Source organism: Elephas maximus, chromosome 1 (assembly GCF_024166365.1).
Source record: "Elephas maximus indicus isolate mEleMax1 chromosome 1, mEleMax1 primary haplotype, whole genome shotgun sequence".
Lineage (NCBI taxonomy): Eukaryota > Metazoa > Chordata > Mammalia > Proboscidea > Elephantidae > Elephas > Elephas maximus.
The window spans coordinates 90,365,842-90,387,285 of NC_064819.1; the positions used below are offsets into that span (position 1 = coordinate 90,365,842).

Genomic DNA, 21,444 nt, shown 5'->3' on the forward strand with positions numbered 1-21,444 from the left:
TTCTTTTCCACCCTCTTTCGGAAATTTCATTGTGATGTGTCTTGGTGTGGATCTATTTTCATTTAGTATAGTAAGACCTTAGCTAGGGCCATTTACAGGGTAAATTTTTGTCTGTAAACTCTAAGACACTTACATGAATTATTTTCCATCATTTCCTGCTCTCAATTCTTTTTGAAACTTATATTATCAGGTTGTTGGAATGCCTTGATTTATGGTATAAAATTTTTGCAGTTTTTCTCTCTTCTTTGCCATCAATTTTCCATCTCGTACTACTTTGTGGGAAGTATAACTTTTATCTTCTAAATCATCTATTGATTTTTTCATTTCTATGATCCTATTTTTAATTTCCAAGAGCTCTTTCTTGTTTTCTGATTGTATATAACGTGGTAGTATTTCATAAATGTCATATCTTTTCTTACGTCATTTAGATATTACAGATAATAGCAGTAGGGGACCAATTAGGTTTCCTGGTTATCTGCTTTCATGATATCATGATGTTTTCCCTCTCAGCACTTACTTCGGTGATGATTTTACATTTATCTTTGTAACTTTTTAAAATAAATGCCCATCTTCTTCATACATGCCAGTTTCATACCTTGAGGGTCCCCCTTTTAGTTTTCACTGTATCTCCAGTATGTATCAGAGTTCCTAACTCACCAAAAGCCTCAAAATATATGCTGGATGACTTGAGTGTGGTTTGGGGATTTAGTCAGACTGCCCCTTGATGCCTTGAGCTCTGAGCCTCGGAGTCCTCCGTCACAGAATATTCTGAAACCTTAAGACAGTCCACATGCATGGGATGCAGAGTCTTCATGCCTATCTGGGGTACAGGGAATCGATGGAAGATGAGTCAACAAGGCCTCTGAGAGAAAATGCCCTGGGTTCAACCTCAACTCCACCACCTCCTTAAGAACCCTGAGTCTCCCTCTACCTGTTAATAAAAAGGAATGACACTTAGGCTACCCTATGACTTTTACATAGAGGGTTAATTTGAAGGTCTTTGTAAAATACATGGTGTTATTGCCTGACACATATGAAGTGCTCCTCTGTTCATAGCTGTCATCACTATATTGTTTACAACATTTAGGTTCTTTTTATTCTTTTGCTTTTATGAACTACAATTCAAGGGCCATCCTTATATATATAATTTTGAAAACATCTGTCGCTTAGTCATCTAGCGCTCTTATGACAGAAATACCACAAATGGGAGGCTTTAACAAACAGGAATTTATTTTCTCACAGTTCAAGAGGCTAGAAGCCCGAATTCAGGGTGTCAGCTCTAGAGGAATGCTTTCTCCCTCTGTTGGCTCTGGAGAAAAGTCCTTGTCTCTTCTGAGCTTCTGCTCCTGGACAATCTTCATGTGGCTTGGCATCTCTCTTCCCCCATCTCTGCTTCACTCACTTGCTTTTTAAATCTCTTTTATATCTCAGAAAAGACTGATTTAAGACACACCCTGCACTAGTCCTGCCTTATTAACACAACAAAGAAACTCCATTCCCAAATGGGATTATAACCACAGATATAGGGGTTAGGATTTATAACGATTATTTTGGGGGGACACGATTCAATCCATAACATTCCACTCACTGGCCCCCCAAATTCATGTCCTTCCCACATGCAAAATACATTCAACCCATCACGTCATCCCCAAAGTCTTAAATCAACTCCAAATCTCACCCTCTGAATCATCTAAATCAAATATGGGTGAGACTTCAGGCATATTCCATCCTGGGGCAAAATTCCTCTTCACGTGCAAACCTCTGAAATCTAGAATACGAGTTATCTGTTTCCAAAGTATAATGGTGGAACAAGCACAAGGTAGACATGTCCATTACAAATGGAAGAAACTGGAGAGAGAGAAGGGATAAAAGGCACCAAGCAAGTCCAAAACTAAGCAGAAGAATTTACGTTAGCTCTCGAGACTTGAAAACAATTCTACCTTCTTTGGGACCTGCCCTCCCGATTCTAAGTGGAGGCCTCTTGGCCCTGGGCTTAAGGTCCCCCTTCTAGACAAACTGAGATGGCAACTCTACTCTCTTGGCTTTGGGTGGCCCTATTCTTCTACTCCATCTGAGTGTCAACTCCATACCCTGGGCCCCAGCAGTCTCTGTTCTTCTTTCCCGTGGGCTAGGCAGTCCTGCTCCCTCAGCTTTGGACAGTGGCCCCATCCCCGTGGCACTTGTGAACAGCAGCCCCATACTCTGGAACGTATTTGATGAAGGTCTCTTGTAAAACTAGGAGCACATGGCTCCACCCTTTGAAACCGATGGAGCCCTTCGTCCCATGTTCCTTCCAACAGTACTGCTCATCTCCAAGCTGCTCCACAGATTGTCCTTTTCTTTTCTTAGAGGACAACAGATGTAGATCCTTTGGCCTCTTTCCTGCCTGTAGAATTCCAACGGGCAGACACTGTCTTTACTTTTGTTCTTTCTCTGTCTCCTGCAGTCTAAACTAATGGGTTTTCTGCTCTGGTAATTTCTTAGGTCTGCTAGTCACAGGCCTAATCTCTTTAACAAAATGTTGTGTAGCTAAGTCCTTGATGAAAATTCTAGACCACATGTCCTTAGTTTCTACGACAGAATTTTACAAATCTTTAAGCTTTGTTCATTCTGCACAGTTCATTTTTAAGTCCATCTCTTTCCTCTTGCATTCTACTGTAAGCAGCAAGGAGAAACCACATGGCTCCTTTAAGGTCTTGCTTAGATATCTCCTCAGCTAAATATCCATGTTCATCACCTACAAGTTCTAACTTCCACCAAGCATTTGGACATAATCCAGGCAAGTTCTTTCCCACTGCATAGAAAGCATCACCCTCCCTCCATTGTCTACTCACACGTTCATCATCTTGTTTCCAAGTCTCACCAAAAGCGCATCTAACGTCCACGTTTCTAGCAACATTCCGTTGTGGCACCAGCTGTGTTCTCCGAGCCTTCTCTGTAGCTCTCCGCACTTCCTTCGGAGCCCTAACCAGGTTGCCTTTGGTGTCCATCATTCTACCAACGGTCTCTTCAAGGCAATCTAGGCATTTTCTATTCAGCACCTTACAACTCTTCTACTTTTACCCATTACCCAATTCAAAAACTGCTTCACACTTCAGGTATCTGTTAGAGCAGCACCCCACTTCTTGATACCAGATTCCTAGGGGGATGCTTCCTCTCTCTGTCGGCTCTGAGGGAAGATCCTTGTCTCTGAGCTTGTGCTCCTGGGCAGTCTTCACGTCGCCTGGCATCTCTCTTCTCCCACTTCTGCATCTGTTGCTTGCTTTTTAAATCTCTCTTATATCTCAAAAGAAATTGATTTAAGACACACCCTACTCTAGTCCTGTCTTATGAACATGTCAAAGAAAACCCTTTCCCCAATGGGATTATAACCACAGATACAGGGGTCAGGATTCACACACATTTTGAGGGGGACACATTTCAATCCATAACAATGTGTGGTTATCTTAGGATAAACCCCTAAAAGAGAAATTTTTGTGTCAACATGTAAACATGTTTAAACTGTTGAGATATTTAGCAAAAATATCCTTTAGAAATTTTGTACCAGTTTTTCATCCCATCAACCTCTATGACGGTACGTTTTACCTGCACTCTAGCCAACTCTTTATTTTTATCTTTGCCAAGCTAAATTTTTATTCCCATTTCTTATTCCACATTTGTATTTTTGCTCACATTGCTTTATTACTGATATATTTGTTTGACATTTGTATTTCTTCTTTTCCAAACTACTTTCTAGTAATCTTTGATCATTTTCTAATTGGGACTGTTAAGTGTTAAAATACTGAAGAATGGAGGCGGGAAAAATAAAGCAGCACTGACATCCACGAAGTGATCCGCCACTCCCACCTACACTTCAGGTTGTTAGAAGCTGGCCTGGTGCTTATAGCTAGGCCATGTTATTTTTCCGTTGGACATAAATCATCTCATAAGACTCCAATGTCAGACAAGGTCTCTATGAGACCATACTGAATTGAGACAAAACCAGACTGCTTCATAATTTTGAATATTGTTACCAATTATACCTTCATCCTCACTCTAGTCTGCCCTCCTTAGAAATAAGATTTATTGAGATATGCAATCATGGGAATGCCCTGACTTCCTGACTGCATTCAATCTAGAGGAGACCCTGATTCCTTCTACCCTCCCCAACTGACTTGATGGCAATGGGTAAAATCACCCAAGGAAAGCCAAATCCTGTAATAGGTTCTTTCTCTCTCCCATATAAAGATGTCCCATGGTTCCCTATAGAGTGTATTCTCTCTTGCCGAAACATGTAATAAACACAACTTGTTCAACTACAGGTATGGTCCCGGTGGTCTCTGGCTGAAGGGCATTGGCACGTTACTCTTTTGTCCGTCAAATTGTTTTGTGTGTCTTTGAGTTTATTACGAGCTTGTATTTGTGTATTTGTGAGTTTGTGCCTTTGCCATAGAGTTTTTCATTTTTCTTCATAGTTTTTCAACTTTGTTTCATGCTTAGAGAATCCTTTTCACTCCACAACTGTCAACATTTCATGTATATTTTCATCTAGGTAGAAACAATGAGGAAAAGGGGTCTGAGGGTGAAGGGAAACAGAAAATACTTGAATTTGAGAGAAGTGGAGACGGTAATAGTTAAAGAATTATAAGGTGGTAGAATTCTAAGGTTTAAAGTTCATGTTTCATAATTTACCAAATATGTGTACAGGGCCTACAGGGTATTTGATATATGTGATATTCAATAAATACATTCTCTTGGGCCAAGTGAAGACTTGTTTGCCTCCTTATGTTCATCTGGGTAAAGAAAACAATCACACCACGAACCCCAATATTTAGACAAGGATTGGCACCAAGAATGGACATTTGTGAACACTTGTGACCTTAAGGTGAGAAGTCTTGTTTTGGCTAATGTCTATACGCTCTAGTTGTTAAATACCTATTAATTAAATTTTTACGGTCACTCTGTGTTTCAAAGATACTCCTGAGACCCACGTGAAAAATCCACGGTTTTTAAATAAAGATAACTTTAATATACTTCAATCCATAAATCACAAGTATTGTTTTCGGAGAGAGATTGAAAATTCAGCATACCCTAGATACAAAACAAAAAAAACCAAACCCACACCCTAGATATGTACTGTCAAATATGGCAGTACTGTCCAGTCGTGGCTACTTAATAAAATTAAAAGGTCAACTGCTCAGTTGCACTAGCCACATTTCAAGTGCTCAATAGCCACACGTGGCTAGTGGCTACTACAGCGGACAGCACGGATATACAATACCTTCATCGCAGAAAGTTCTTGACAGCGATGCTCTTGATGGTTTACGGACCTCAAGTCAGGTGCCTTAGATTCATTTCTAATGAGGGGCCCTTATCATTTCCCCCACAGTCTGCATCAGATTTCCAGCTGTCTGGGATATGAATCTACATTAAGCTTGTGTGTGACAAAAGTAAAACACATCATGAGTGAATCTCTATCTGGTGCCTTCAGGCACAAATGTTCCCAGTTACAAAGAGGGAACATCATTGCCTCCACCTCAGTTTTCTGACTGAGAGCACTCTGTGCCATTAAATTTCTGGTGGTAAGTTCTCTTCTAGAACAGCCCATGGGAAGAGTCCTAAGCTAAGCTTTGGGAGGCAGAGAGTTCAGCTCAGGGAGAGGGATTCTGGGAGGTGAAGAGGAGGCAAAGAGGCTGTGGCCATTTTTTTTTCTAGTTTACTCAGAACAGCAGCTTTCAAAGTGTGATCTGTGGGACTCTTGGAATCACTGAGATCCTTTCACAAGATCCATGAAGTCAAAACTGTTATTATAACATTACAGGCAATCCTCAGATTACAAATGAGATCTGTTCCTAAAACTGCCTTTAAGAGTACTTTGTAGGTATTCAGAACAGGTACGTACGGTTCCTATTGAGAGTCAGTTAGTCAAATGTTTGGCTTGGTATACAGTATACATTTCACCTTTCTATGCATATAAAACACTTAAGCACTCCTAAATACACTGAAACATCTTAAACACGAAGGAACTTCACAAAGTAATGCAGGCATTCCTTATTATGATCCGTTGTATTTAACTCAAATAGGTTTTACCGCAGTCCATTCTTAAGTAACAACCAAAAACCAAACCCAAACCCTTACTGTGGAGTCCATTCCGGCTCATAATGACCCTATAGGACAGAGTAAAACTGCCCCATAGTGTTTCCGAGGAGCTCCTGGTGGATTCGAACTGCCGACCTTTTGGTTAGCAGTTAACCTCTACACCACCAGGGTTTCCTCTTAAGTAACAAAGCGGGGGGGGGGGGGGGAACAAAAACAAAAAACAAACAAACAAACCTGTTGCTGTCCAGTTGATTCTGACTCATAGCAACCCTATAGGACAGTAGACTTGCCCCATAGAATTTCCAAAGAGCACCTGGTGGATTTGAACGGCTGACCTTTTGGTTAGCAGCCATAGCACTTAACCACTATGCCACCAGGGTTTCCTCTTAAACACCAGCTGTCCATAAATCTGATGTTCTTAACCTGGGAACTTCATCTTTCTCACTGTGTTGATACTTGCACTGAGATAAATCAGCTGTGAATGTAGCAAAAATCAAGGCTGTGTCATGAAACTTCAGTAGTAATTGTATTCTTCACCTTCACCAACCTGCAGGAAGAAAACGAAAACCAAAGCAGTTTCACTTAAAGGTGTACTAACTGAAGCATTAAAAGTTATTAACCTTAGTTAAATCCTCCAGTCCATGTCTTTTCACATCCTATGTAATGAAGTGGGAAGTATGTATAAAGCACTTCTACATTCCTAAATATGATGTTTGTCTCAAGGAAAATAATTTATGATCTGAACTAGCTTCTTCTCTCTCTCTTTTTTTTTTTAATGGAATATCATTTTCACTTGAAAGAAGGAATGACAGAGAAATTATCTTGGCTATTGGATACTTTATTCAAAATCAATAATTAGCTAGCCTGTCACTTTAAGAGAACCAACTGATAGTATTGTTGTCAATGATAAAATGTAGCCTCTGAAGAGATGAGAATATTGGAAAACTTGTATCCACCACAAGTTGACAGCTTTCTAAACTTTACAAACTTTTCTGCTGGAATCAGTGGTAATACTAACAAATGTGACTTGCTGATATTTTGTAATGAAATGGGTCAACCCTGGAAGATCTGCACACTCAGTGACCTAATGCATCAGTTAAAAAAATTCATGCCTTAGGACAAGGTTCATTCAATGTGCAAAATGGACATATGGGTTTTAATGAACAGAATACAAAATATTCAATAATAGGGTTTCCGATCAGAACTAACCTTTAAGAAACTACCGCTTCTGTACCTTCAGTGAAGTATCAGAGGTGAACACTCACAATTACTTGGAAATGCTATTAAAAATACTCCTTCCTTTTCCAACTTCATATTTGTGTGACACTGGATTTTTTTGTATCCACTGCAACCAAAATAACAGATTGAATGTAGAAACAGATGCGAAAATCCAGAAGCCTTTTTTTGACACAGATAAGAGACGTGCAAAGATGTAAAATGATCCACTCTTCTCACTACATTATTTTGGAAAAAAGTTATTTTTTATGAAAACATACTATGTTAAAGTTTAATGGGTTATTATTTTAATTAAAAATTTTAATTCTGCTTCAATTGCTCGTATGGTTAATATCAGTAGATGTAATCCACAAACAAAATCTCTTTGAGTTCCTCATTACTTTGTAAGAGTGATAGAAATTCTAAGGAACCCTGGTGGCTCAATAGTTAAGCTCTTGGCTGCTAACAAAGGTTTGTGGTTGAACATACCAGTGGCTCCACAGAAGCAAAGACCTGCTGATCTGCTCCTTTAGAGATTACAGCCTAGGAAACCCTATGGGGCAGTTAGTTCTACTGTGTCATATAGGGCCGCTAGGAATCCACTCCAGGGCACACAACATCAACAACGTGGAGATTCCGAAATTAACAAAAACTTGTGACTTAAGCAGGTCCTGGCCCAGGACTTAGGAGGCAGTGTGGTAAAGAAGGGTAGGGCAGAAGGAGAGGAGTCAGGGCAAAGTCCCAAGTCCCTCGGCAGGCACCGATGGCGGTGTCAGGGGTGGGGTGTCCTAGTGTTGGGGATTCCCCGTCTCCCCAGCGTTTCGCTTCTCCTTCTCACAACCTGTGTCAGCCCCTTCTGCCTGGACACACATAACGTCACCCCAGTTGTCACTACAATTGGGTCTCCGATTTCTGGAGTAGCCAATCACCGTCACTGCGGCTCCCGTTTATAAGGTCGGTTCGGGGCGGCCCGGACGCATTTTCTCCCTAGAACCCCAGTACCGGGGTCATGGCGCCCCGGACCCTCCTCCTGCTGCTCTCGGGGGCCCTGGCCCTGACCCAGACCCGGGCGGGTGAGTGCGGGGTCGGCGGGGAAACGGCCTCTGCGGAGGGAGGAGCGAGGGGACCGCTGGGCTTGGACGCAGGACCCTCGGGGAAGCCGCCACCACCCAGAGCCCCCACCCCGGCCCTACACCCCGGCCCCGCTCCTCCCGCCGCCCCTTTTCCGCCCACGAGCCCCTCACCCCTCACCCCTCTCCCCTCTCCCCTCCCCGCCCCCATCGACCCCGGACCCGGGCCCGCGCGGGGAGGGAGGGGTCGGTGGTCTCAGCCGCTCCCCGTCCCCAGGCTCCCACTCCCTGAGGTATTTCTACACCGCCGTGTCCCGGCCCGGCCGCGGGGAGCCCCGCTTCATCTCCGTCGGCTACGTGGACGACACGCAGTTCGTGCGGTTCGACAGCGACGCCGCGAACCCGAGGGAGGAGCCGCGGGCGCCGTGGATCGAGCAGGAGGGGCCGGAGTATTGGGACCGGGAGACACAGATCTCGAAGGACAACACACAGAACTACCGAGTGAACCTGCGGACCCTGCGCGGCTACTACAACCAGAGCGACGCCGGTGAGTGAGTGACGCCGGGCCCGGGTCGCAGGTCACGGGTCCCCTCGTCCCCACGGCCGCATCGCCCCGAGTCCCCGGGTCCGAACCTCACCCCGAGACCACCGGACCCGCCCGGGAAGAGCCGCAGAGATTCGACCGTTTTTCATTTTCAGTTTAGAACCGTTTCGGCTCCGACCAATGGCGGCCCCCCTAGAGTGGTGGGGGCGGGGCTGACGGCGGGGGCGGGGCTGACGGCGGGGGCGGGGCTGACGGCGGGGCTGACGGCGGGGGCGGGGTCAGGGCCTCACACCATCCAGGTGATGTACGGCTGTGAAGTGGGGGCCGATGGACGCCTCCTCCGCGGGTACGATCAGTACGCCTACGACGGCGCCGACTACATCGCCCTGAACGAGGACCTGAGCTCCTGGACGGCGGCGGACACGGCCGCTCAGATCACCCAGCGCAAGTGGGAGGCTGACAAGTATGCAGATAAGTTCAAGGCCTACGTGGAGGGCTTGTGTGTGGAGTCGCTCCGCAGATACCTGGAGAACGGGAAGGAGTCTCTGCAGCGCGCAGGTACGAGGGGCTGAGGCGCCTCCCCGAACTCGCGTTGAGTTGGGACTGTGTCCACCCTTGTGGACTTTCAAAAGGAAAATGCAGTAGACGCCAAAATACCACCCCTTTCCCTGGGTGTGGAGAGTGAGGAGTTAGCCCAGAGTTCCACATCCTGTACCACAGAGCAATCCTATAGGGTCGCTATGAGTCGGAATCGACTGGGCGGCAGTGGGTTTTTTTGTTTGGTGGTACCAGAGAGAGACTTGGCCAGAGGAGCCCTTCTTTCAGAGATGGTTAAGGGACCCACTCACTCTGGGGATAGGATAGTAGGGGAGGTAATTCCTGACTGAGCAGAAGCTCCCTTTGATTCTGGAATTGACCTTGAGAACCACCAGCAACTTTTTTTCTCAAATCTTGTTCTCTGCCACATACCCGATCAGTCTGGAGGTCTGATTCCAGCTTTTCTGAGTTGCTTAGCCTCCACTCAAGTCAGAACTAGAAATCCCTGTTCTCAGACACCTGGAGCCTCCTATTCTGGGCTGCCTCACCCTGATTCTAGAACTTTCTGAGGGATAAGATTATCCCAGATTCCTGGACCAGGCTGGTTTCTCACTCCCTCCCCTATCTCAATTGTCCTGTCCATTCTCAGGATGGTCACATGAGCACTGCTCAGGTAACCCATGGGAGGTGATGGTAAGTTCCTGAATTTTCTGACTCATTCCCTCAGACTCCCCCAAAGCACACATAACCCACCACCCCATCTCTGACCGTGAGGCCACGCTGTCTTGCTGGGCCTTGGGCTTCTATCCTGCCGAGATCACCCTGACCTGGCAGCGGGACGGAGAGGACCAGACCCAGGACATGGAGCTTGTGGAGACCAGGCCTGCAGGGGATGGAACCTTTCAGAAGTGGGCAGCCATAGTGGTGCCCTCTGGAGAGGAGCAGAGATACACGTGCCATGTGCAGCATGAGGGGCTGCCCAAGCCTCTCACCCTGAGATGGGGTAAGTGAGGGAGGCAAAGATGTAGCTCCTTCTCGGGGAAGCAAGGGTCCTTGTGGGCACAGCAGCAGGGTCACGGCCTCTCACTTTCCCCTCCCTTTCCAGAGTCCCATTCTCAGTCCCCTGCCAACATCATGGGAATCATTGCTGGCCTGGTATTCCTTGTGGTCGTTGTAGCTGTGGTGGCTGGAGTTGTGATCTGGAGGAAGAAGAGCTCAGGTAGAAATAGGGGTGGGGCCTGAATTTTCTTGTACCACTGCAAGTTTCAAACCGCAGATAGGATTTGCCTGCCTTCTGCCTCTACTGTGAAGCACCATTCACACACTGCGCATACCCAATCTGGGGCCTTTTGTGCTAACACTTATTCTTTTGTAAAGCACACGTGAACATGAAGACAGAGTTTTTCACCTTGATTCTGGTGATGGGGACCTGATCCCTGCAGTCAGAGGTCAGAGGGGAAGGTCCCTGCTCAGGACAGAGCTCTAAGATGGTGATGGGTCCAGTCCCAGCACATCTCTTCTATTCTTGTTTACTGATCCTGTCCTGGGTCTGTAGTCACAGTTCAGGAGTCCACGAATAGTTTTCTCTTCAAGAATCTCATGGTTCTGACTCCTTTCAATCTCTCAAAGGAGATTTTCTTCCCACAGGTGGAAAAGGAGGGAAGTGTGCTCAGGCTGCAAGTACGTATGGAGGGATATAATTCCCTGAGACCCTTGGGATAGTGTAGATGGGACCCCATGGATAGCCCCACTCCATAATTCTTCCTTTAGCCTCACCTCCTCCTGTGGCCTCTGACCAGATCCTGTTTTTTGTTTCTCCAGGCAACAACAGTGCTCAGGGCTCTGATGTGTCTCTCATGGCTTGAAAAGGTGAGACCCTGGGGGCCTCACGTGGCGGAGGAGTTGGAGCAGTGGGAACACAACTTGGCTATGAGTATTCTTTGTATTTGGACATTTTGAGCATGTGGTGGGCTATTCAGTATATCAACACTTAACAGTGACTGACCCAAATTTGTTTGTGATTTCTTTCTTCTGTAGCATGAGAGAGCTGCCTTGTGTGGGACTGAGTGATACAAGATTTGTTCACCCCCCTCCCACTTTGCGACTTCAAGAACGCCTGACTTCTCTTTCTGAAGTCTGAATGTGTCTGCGTTTCTGTCAGCATAAGATGAGGACATAGGAGACTAGCCCCACCCACCGAATGGACCCCCTCCCTACACTGACCTGTGTCTATTCGCTGGTCAATATTTCTATTCCATCATGACAGGGCTGGGATGTCCCCATCCCTGTTCTAACTTCCCGTTGCTCTGGGAGACAGTGTCTCACTTCCCTTTTGAAAATGAGAGTCTAGATATTAATTTGTTTTTTCAAAATCTTGCAATGAAGTGTGGTTGATGGGTTAATTAAAGGAGAGGAAAATTCTGAAAATTTAAGAGGCAATAAAAAAAGTCTTGATAATCTTCCAGAATCCTGTGTTTGCTGTGTTGAGTCTGTTGCAGGCAGAACAAGAGAAGACCATGGAGTAGCTCAGTGTGGATGGGGCCTTTGCCCCTTTAATGCTTAGTAGTTTGTGGACTTTAACATGGTTACCTCTTAGCTGGGTCATCTTCAGTGCCCTATTGTCCTTGTCCCCTTAGTAGAACCTTGTCCCATGAGGACCTGTGATCACAGGGACTCAGATATCACCTGGCCTTGTCCTGTCTCCAGGATGCTGGACAGCTAGGACTTTGTATGGCTAGTCAGCCTGGGTTCAGTCCTGGCCTCACCTTCAGCCATCATCATTGTGTGGTTATTTTTGTGTCTTGTTTGTTGTAGAGGTTTATGCCTGTTCTTGTACATGACAGCTTGTTCTTCGTCCCATCCTCCTCTGGATATCCCCATCACTTACAGCACCGGGAGTTGTTTTCCTGTCATTATCTCCACAAGGCCCAGGGTGTCCCCTGTGCACAGGAGTCTCTCTGGTATTGAGAAGCGAATTTTCAGACTACTCCACCTCTTTGCCTCCTTCTAGGATTGTACTGGATTATTCTTTCCATTTCCCCCCTAATCTCTTTTTAAAGAACCAAATTCTGGAATTAGCAGAGGGGAGGGATCTGGTAGTTTTACATCTTGAGAAATTCCTGCTGTGTTTCCATCTTCTGCTCACCTACCCTCTCTCCATGCTCTTAGCTCTAGAGTCCCAGTGCTGGCTCCTTCCAGACTGATGGCTGTCTAAAGCAGACTCTCATTTACATTCACAGTTGATTGGAAAATAGGGCCCCGAAGCCTAGGATTGTTCCTTTCTGAAGATGGAAATGAACTTGTGTGCCGTAGTGAGCAGGGGGGTGGATGAGGAAAGGAGGGAGAAGAGCAGCCTTTTTGAGAAAATTTCAGGCAGCATTAATGTCAGTGTGAGTGGATGTTGTGCTGTAGCTGCCACAAAACAGCATTTGGTCTGAGGTTACATTGATAAAGACACTGTCTTTAGGGAGGTGCTATACACTACAAAATCATTACTCTACTGATATTTGTTGAGTGCTGACTACATAACACACAATTTTTGCATCTGTAAAAACATAAGTGAACTAAAAACACAAAAATTGTCAGCCTTGTGGATCATGTGTTCTAGTGGAGAGAGACAAGCTATCAACTATGAGCATAGAAAGAAGGAAAATGTTTACATTAGAAGGCAGTAAGTGCAGTGGGGAAGGGGACCCAGAGTGTGGATGTATGGGGAGAGGGAAGACGGCTGCTATTCTTGGGTGATCCGTGTGGGTCTCCTTGAAAAGGTGACCTTTGAGGGAAAATTTGAAGGACATGACACAATTAGCCATGACGATGTCTGAGGAAGTTCTTTCCATGCTGGGGTAATATTCAGTGCAGACACATTAGGGCAGGAGGGTGTCTGTGTTCTGGGAGTAGCAAGGAGGCCAATATGGCTGCAGCAGAGTCATTGAGATGAAGTCAGAGGTACAATGAGACCATGTAGGCCTTGAGGATTTGGAAGAATTTTTGGCTTTTCCTTGGGTACGATGAGTGACAAGACAGTTTTGAGCAAAAGAGAGACATGGTACAACTTCTCTTCTAAAGAATCACTCTGGCTGCTGTGGTGAGAATAGAGTTGAGAGGGGCAAGCAAGGCAATAGGGAAAACTGAGAAATTTGGGTACTATTCCAGCTACAGATATTGGTGGCTTAAACCTGGGTTTGAGCAGTGGAAATAGTGGAACATGATGGGATTCTTGATATATGTTGAAATTTAAGGGCTTCCTAATTGATTGCATTTGGAATATGAGAGAAAGAGAGGAGTCAAGGAGGACATCAAAGGATGGTTCTGCCATTCCCGAAGACTACTCATCAGACATGGAAAGGACTGGACCATGAGTTGGAGAGAGATGCTGATGAAGAGTGAGCTACTCGTACCAGGTGGACACTTGAGACTGTATTGGCATCTCCTGTCTGGAGAGGAGATGGGAGGGTAGAGAGGGTTAGAAACTGACAAAACGGTCATGAAAGGAGAGACTGGAAGAAGGGAGCGGGCTGACTCATTGGGGGAGAGTAAATGGGAGTATGTAGTAAGGTGTATACAAGCTTCTATGTGAAAGACTGACTTGATTTGTAAACTTTCACTTAAAGCACAATAAAAATTATTTAAAAACAAAAAAAGATGGTTCCGATGTCCACAAAAACGGGGAAGACCCTGGAAGGAGACTTTTTGAGGTAGTGGGTGGGAATCACAGGCTATCTCAGTTCCAAAATCTGAGATAGACATACAAGTGAAATTCTCAAGAATAACCAAAAAAAAAAAAACCACTGGTTTTAATTACACCTTATAGCAACCATTACATATACATTAAACAATGTAATCAAAAAGCAACATAATCTGACTACACGCAGACACTTATACACACAAACAAAACGAACTCCAACTATATGCTGTCTACAGCAGACATGCCTTATGTTCAAAGGTACAAATAGATTGAAAGTAAAAGAACAGAATACAATATATTGTGCAAACAGCAACTACGAGAAGGTCCTAGTGGCTATACTAATATCAGACAAAATAGACTCTAAAATAAAAAATCTTACTAAGCAAAGCAATGATTGTGAGGATGGCATAGGACCAGGCACTGTTTCATTCTGTTATACGTAGGGTTGCTATGAGTCAGAACTGACTTGACTGCACCGAACAACAACACTCTGAACAATTGTGTGGCAAAAGATTAGATAGGCTAGAATAAACAAATTCCTATGAAGACCTAAACTACTGAATCAGACTCAAGAGGAAGCAGAAAGTCTAAGTAGAACTACAACAAGTGAAGAAATTAACAATTAAAAAATAAGAAACTTCCCATGTAATAGCCCAGGCTCAAAGGACTTCACTAAATAATGCTATCAAACATTGAAATAATTAATACCAATTCTTCACAAACTAGTCCAAAAAATAGAAGAGGAGGTAATACTTCTCAACTCATTCTACTAGGCCGGTATTATTTTGATATAAAAACCAGAGAAAGATGTCACAAGACAAGAAAATCTTCAACAAAATGCTAGCTAACCAAATTCATCAATATATAAAAATAATTATACACTATGATTAAGCGGGATTTATTCCAGGAATGTAAGGTTAATTTAACATCTCAAAACCCAGTAATGTGATACGTCATATCAACAGAATAAAAAACAAAAATTACATGATCTTCTCAATAGACATAGAAAAACCATCTGACACAATCCAACACCCTTTCATGATTAAAACACTCAACATGATTAAAACACTCAACAAACCAAAAATAGAGGGGTACCTCCTTACCATGATAAAGGGCATCTTCGAAAAACTCACATATGCCATCATACTCATTGGTGAGTGATTAAATGCTCTCTTTCCAAGTTCAGGAACAAACACGATGTCCTCTTTCACCATTTCTATTCCACATTGTACTGGAGGTTCTAGCAAAAGCAATTACGCAAGACAGTGAAATAAAGAGCATTTATATTGGAAAAGAAGAGTAATATTATCTCCATTTGCAGATGACATGATCTTGTATATAGAAAATCCCAAGGAATCCACTAAAAAGAAAATAACCAAGATCAGCAATTTTGCAGGATAAAATACCAATTACATTAAAAATCTATTGTATTTCTATACACTTGAAATAAACAATTTTGAAATGATATTAAGAAAACAATTCTATTTACAATAACATCACAAAAGAATAAAATGGGAATAAATTTGACAAAAGAAGTGCAAAACCTATACCACAGAAACGTTAAGAACAAAGTCTGTACCTGGAAACTAAGAAAGACTTAAATATAAGACAAGACATCCAATGCTCTTGGATCAGAAGACTGAATATTATTCTGATGGCAATACTCCCCAAATTGATGTATGTATTCAATGGAACCTTCATTGACATGCATTTGTCAATTTGCAGAAATTGACATCTTGATCTTAAAAATCACATAGAAATTGAAAGGACACAAAATGGCTAAAAAACTTTCTGATTAGAAAACTTACTACAAAGTAACAGTAAGCAAGACAGTGTAATAGTGGCATAAGGGCAAACATATACATCAATGAAATGAGACTAAGAGTACATAAATTAACCCTCAGATTCACAACCATTTGTATTTCAGTGCCAAGAGAATTCAATGGGGGAAAGAATAGTCTTTTCAACAAATGATTATGGGAAAACTGGATATCCACATGGAAAAGAATCAAGTAGGACCTTTACAGAATTATCTCAAAATGGAAAAAAGATCTAATTGTAAGAGCTAAAACTATAAAACTCTTAGAAGAAAACATAGGCATAAATCTTCATAACCTTGGATTGGGCAATGGTTTCTTAGATATGGTACCAAAAGCACTATTAATAAAAGAAAAAATAGATAAATTTGAGTTCCTGAAAAGTAAAAAACTTTATGCTTCAAAGTATGCCATCAAAAAAGTCAACATACAACTCCCACACTGGGAGAAAATATTTGAAAATCATGTAACTAATAACCCCCAGGTGTCTGCTAGTTTGTCATACTGTGGGGACTTGCATGTTGCTGTGATGCTGACAGCTATGCCACCAGTATTCAAATACCAGCAGGGGTACCCACGGGGAACAGGTTGTAGCTGAGCTTCCAGATGAAGACAGACTCGGAAGAAGGACCCAATGGTCTACTTCTGAAAAGAATTAGCCAGTGCAAACCTTATGGGTAGCAAGGAAACATTGTCTGATATAGTGCCAGAAGATGAGCCCCTCAGGTTGGAAGGCACTCAAAAGACGACTGGGGAAGAGTTGACTCCTCAAAGCAGAGTCGACCTTACTAATGTGGATGGAGTCAAGCTTTTGGCACCTTCATTTTCTGATGTGGCATGACTCAAAATGAGAAGAAACAACTGCAAACATCCTTTAATAATTGGAACGTGGAATGTAGGAAGTATGAATCTAGGAAAATTGGAAATAGTCGAAAGTGAAATGGAACACATAAACATTGATATCCTAGGCATCAGTGAGCTGACGTGGACTAGTACTGGCTATTTTGAATCAGACAATCATATGGTCTACTATGCCGGGAATGACAGCTTGAAGAGGAATGGTGTGTCATTCACTATCAAAAAGAACATTTGAAGATCTATTCTGAAGTACAACACTGCCAGTTATGGATAATATCCATAGGCTTAGAAGGAAAACCAGTTAATACAACTATTATTCAAATTTATGTACTAATCACTAAGGCCAAAGAAGAAGAAACTGAAAATTTTTTCCAATTTCTGCAGTCTGAAATTGATCAAAGATGCAATCAGATGCACCGGTAGTTACTGGTAATGGGAATGAGAAAGTTGGAAACAAAGAAGAATCAGTAGTTGTAAAATATAGCCTTGGTGATAGAAATGATGCTGGAGATGGCATGACAGAATTTGGCAAGACCAGTGATTTCTTCATTGCAAATACATTTTTTCAAAAACATAAATAGCAACTATACACATGGACCTCACCAGATGGATACACAGGACTCAAATAGACTACATCTGTGGAAAGAGATGATGGAAAAGCTCAGTATCATCACTGAGAACAAGGCCGGGGCTGATTGCGGAACAGACCATCAATTGCTCATGTGCAAGTTCAAGTTGAAAGTGAAGGAAATCAGAGCAAGTCCACAAGAACCAAAATATGACCTTGAGTATATCTCATCTGAATTTAGAGACCATCTCAAGAATAGATTTACACATTTAACACTAATGGTCGAAGACCAGACGAGTTGTGAGATGACATCGAGGACATCATACGTGAAGAAAGCAAGAGGTCATTAAAAAGACAGAATAGAAAGAAAAGACCAAAATGGATGTCAGAAGAGACTCTGAAACTTGCTCTTGAACTTCGGGTAGCTAAAGCAAAAGAGAGAAATGATGAAGTAAAAGAGCTGAACAGAAGATTTCAAAGGGCGGCAGAAGAAGACAAAGAAAAGTATTATAATGACCTGTGCAAAGACCTGGAGATAGAAAACCAAAAGTGAGGATCATGCTCAGCATTTCTCAAGCTGAAAGAACTGAAGAAAAAATTCAAGCCTCAAGTTGCAATAACGAAGGATTCTATAGGGAAAATACTAAATGATGCAAGAAGCATCAAATGAAGATGGAAGGAATACATAGAGTCACTGTACCAAAAAAAATTAGTCAACATTCAACCATTTCAGGAGGTAGCATATGATCAGGAACTGATGGTACTGAAGGAAGAAATACAAGCTGCACTGAAGGTATTAGAAAAAAAACAAGGCCCCAGGAATTGACAGAATACCAATTGTCTTGTTTCAAGAAATGGATGCAGTGCTGGAAGTGCTCAATCATCTATGTCAAGAAATTTGGAAGACAGCTACCTGGCCAACTGACTGGACGAGATCCATATTTTTGCCTATTCCCAAGAAAGGAGATCTAACCAAATGCGAAAACAATCGCACGATTTCATTAATATCGCATGCAAATAAAATCTTGCAGAAGATCATTCAAAAGCAGCTGCAGCAGTGTATCGACAGGAAACTGCCAGAAATTCAAGCCAGATTCAGAAGAGGACATAGAACCAAGGATGTCATTGCTGATGTCAGATGGATCATGGCAGAAAGCAGAGAATACCAGAAAGATGTTTATCTGTGTTTTACTGACTATGGAATGGCATTCAACTCTGTGGATCATAACAAATTATGGATAAGAATGGGAACTCCAGAACACCTAATTGTCCTCATGAGGAACCTGTACATCAATCAAGGGGCACTAGTTTGAACAGAACAGGGGATATTGTGTGGTTTAAAGTCAGGAAAGGTGTGTGTCAAGTTGTATTCTTTCACCATACATATTCAAACTGTATGCTGAGTAAATAATCCAAGAAGCTGGACTATATAAAGAAGAACGGGGCATCAGGATTGGAGGATGGTTCATTAACAACCTGCATTATGCAGATGACACAACTTTGCTTGCTGAAAGTGCAGAGGACTTGAATCACTTACTGATGAAGACCATAGACCACAGACTTCAATATGGATTACACGTCAATATAAAGAAAACAAAAATCCTCACAACTAGACCAATAAGCAACTTCATGACAAATGAAGAAAAGACTGAAGTTGTCAAGGATTTCATTTTACTTGAATCCCCAATCCACAACCATGGAAGCAACAGTCAAGAAATCAAAAGACACATTGCATTGGATAAATCTCCTGCAAAAGACCTCTTTAAAAGTGTTGAAAAGCAAAAATGTCACCTTGAAGATTAAGGTGCACCTGACCCAAGCCATGGTGTTTTCAGTTGCCTCATATGATGCAAAAGCTAGACGATGGATAAGGAAGACCAAAGTAGAATTGACGTCTTTGAATTGTGGTGCTGGCAAAGAATATTTTGTATACCATGGACTGCCAAAAGAACAAGCAAACCCATCTTGAAAGAAGTAGAGCCAGAAAGCTCCTTAGAAATGAGGGTGACGAGACTTCCTCTCACATACTTTGGACATGTTGTTAGGAGGGATCAATCCCTGGAGAAGGACATCATTTCTGGCAAAGTGGAAGCTCAGCGAAGAAGAGGAAGACCCTCAGCGAGATGGATTGACACAGTGGCTGCAACAATGGGCTCGAGTATAACAATGGTTGTGAAGATGAGGCAGGATAGGGCAGTGTTTCATTGTGTTGTACATAGGGTAGGTATGAGTAGGAACCAACTCAATAGCACCTAACGACAACAACAACATGGTAACTACTATAGCATAAACAATTCTGCAACAATAAAAAGCAACAAATAATAATCTAGGAAAGATTTATTTCTGCAAGGTAAGGCTCGCAAGCATAATATGGCTTTCCTGTGTGATAGTTAGGGAGCCCTGATGGGCTTGATTTGGTTTCTTGTGTCATATTTGGAAAACCAGAGTTTACCCATGTAACTTAATGGAAAGGCACCTGCAATAAATTATTTATATAGCTCTCACTGGCATACCTTCATGCCACAGATCAGTGGTGCCACTGTGCCAGTAGCCTCATTGGCAGGTTGTATTGCCAAATCACATTTCTCAAAATCTGTATGACTAACCAAAAATTTAAACACATTCAGTTAGTAAGTATTCATTCCAATACTTAGAACACACGATATCAAAAAAAAAAAAATTAAGGAGAAAAAATGTAGTAACAAATTTATATGGCCCTTCTAGCCATAGTCCTGTAATGCCCTTCAAATAACTGGGTGGGACTATGCAAACGAGGCGCTTGTGGCCCACCAGTGGATTAGATAGCTTAGTAATAGTGTAAATAAGCTGCATGGCACTCTTGTGGGGGTGGGACCATACAAATAAGGTGTATGAGGAGATTGGCAATTTTTGCCATCCCACTAGGCTTAAAATGAGCTATCTCAGAGGAGGGAAGGGAGGATCTCATCACCACCAAGAAGGAAGATCCAGGAGTAGAGCTTCTCCGTTGGATCCAGGATCCCTGAGCTGAGAAGCTCCAGGAGCCAGGAGACTTAGAGAGAGAGCTGTAACACCAAAGATGGTGAGAAGCAGTGACAGAGAAACGACAGCAGCAGATGTGGGAAATTCTGAGCATTCCTGAATCTGAATTATAACCTGTTAAATAATAACATAATTGGGAGTATTGTTTATGAGTTCTGTGTGGCCGTTGCAGCCAATTATCCATCTCAGCAGAGAGTCAGAGAGTGCCATGTGAGATACAGTTGGCATCAGAATTGGTATAAATGTTGGAGGGTGGAGGCATGTCTGACCTCTGCCTCATACGAATCAGCCTATTGATCTTGATTCTCCCTCCTCCTTGTGAAGTTAGAGGAGCTGAGACACCCCCACCACACTTTTTTTGCAGAAACCATTGCAGCCCTGCTTCCTGTGCTCCTTCCAACGGTTCTGCTGATCTCCAGACTGCTCCAGGGATGGTCCTTTTCTTTTCTTGGAGGAAAACAGATGTAGCTCCTTTAGCCTGTTCCCTGTGCGTAGAATTTCAATAGGCAGACAGCGTTCTTTCTTTCTTCCTCTGTCCCCTTCAGTCTAAGCTAATGGGTTTTCTGCTGTGGTTGTTCTTTAGATCCAACAGTCCCAGGCTTAATCTCCTTAACAAAAGATTATGTAGCCACATCCTTGGTGAAAATTTTAGAGCATGTGTCTTTAGTTGGACAACAGAATTTTCCAAATCTTTAAATTTTGCTTTCATTTTTCACAGTTCAGTTTTAGGTCGATCACTTTCCTCTGACATTTTACTGTAAAAGCAAAGAGAAGCCATGTGGCCCCTTGAAAATCATGCTTAGAAATCTCATCAGTCAGATATTCAAATTCATCACTTACAAGATCTACCTTCCACCAAACATTTGAAATAATTCAGACACGGTCTTTGCCACTGCATAAAAAACATTACTCTTCCTTCACTGTCCACTTCCATGTTGATTATTTTCTTTTAAAGCCTCACCAGAAGCACATTTAACATCCACCATTTCTAGCAACATTCTGTTGCTGACGCAATAGGTATCCTTTAAGACAATAGAGACTTTCTGTAG

The 21,444-nt window shown here is 42.8% G+C and overlaps 2 protein-coding genes and 2 long non-coding RNA genes across 8 annotated transcripts in view; 2 read left to right on the top strand and 2 right to left on the bottom strand.

Annotated features, from left to right (window-relative positions):
- The window catches only part of LOC126073164 (patr class I histocompatibility antigen, A-126 alpha chain-like), a 374,107-nt gene extending 362,465 nt beyond the window's left edge, over positions 1-11,642 (top strand). For all 4 annotated transcript variants that reach the window (XM_049880784.1, XM_049880111.1, XM_049879869.1 and 1 more), the window contains one exon: positions 11,482-11,642. In XM_049880784.1, the coding sequence (XP_049736741.1) occupies positions 11,482-11,486 (5 nt within the window). In that variant the 3' untranslated portion in view covers positions 11,487-11,642. The remainder of the gene's footprint in view (positions 1-11,481) is intronic.
- LOC126078246 (uncharacterized) overlaps positions 1-21,444 on the bottom strand; it is a 562,403-nt gene that overhangs the window by 360,517 nt on the left and 180,442 nt on the right. The window lies entirely within an intron of this gene.
- The window catches only part of LOC126078206 (uncharacterized), a 191,356-nt gene that overhangs the window by 81,851 nt on the left and 88,061 nt on the right, over positions 1-21,444 (bottom strand). The window contains exon 2 of the long non-coding RNA XR_007517996.1: positions 10,272-10,343. This is a non-coding gene — a long non-coding RNA (uncharacterized LOC126078206). The remainder of the gene's footprint in view (positions 1-10,271; positions 10,344-21,444) is intronic.
- LOC126075224 (patr class I histocompatibility antigen, B-2 alpha chain-like) lies at positions 8,259-11,642 on the top strand. Of its 2 annotated transcripts, XM_049882593.1 has the most exons (8): positions 8,259-8,366; positions 8,641-8,910; positions 9,190-9,465; positions 10,172-10,447; positions 10,550-10,663; positions 11,092-11,124; positions 11,266-11,313; positions 11,482-11,642. In XM_049882593.1, exons 1-7 carry the CDS (start codon positions 8,303-8,305, stop codon positions 11,307-11,309), a joined length of 1,077 nt encoding a protein of 358 aa, XP_049738550.1. In that variant the 5' UTR covers positions 8,259-8,302; the 3' UTR covers positions 11,310-11,313; positions 11,482-11,642. The 2 variants fall into 2 exon arrangements, with proteins under 2 accessions (XP_049738550.1, XP_049738645.1); XM_049882688.1 differs by lacking the exons at positions 11,092-11,124; positions 11,266-11,313; positions 11,482-11,642 and adding an exon at positions 10,822-10,892.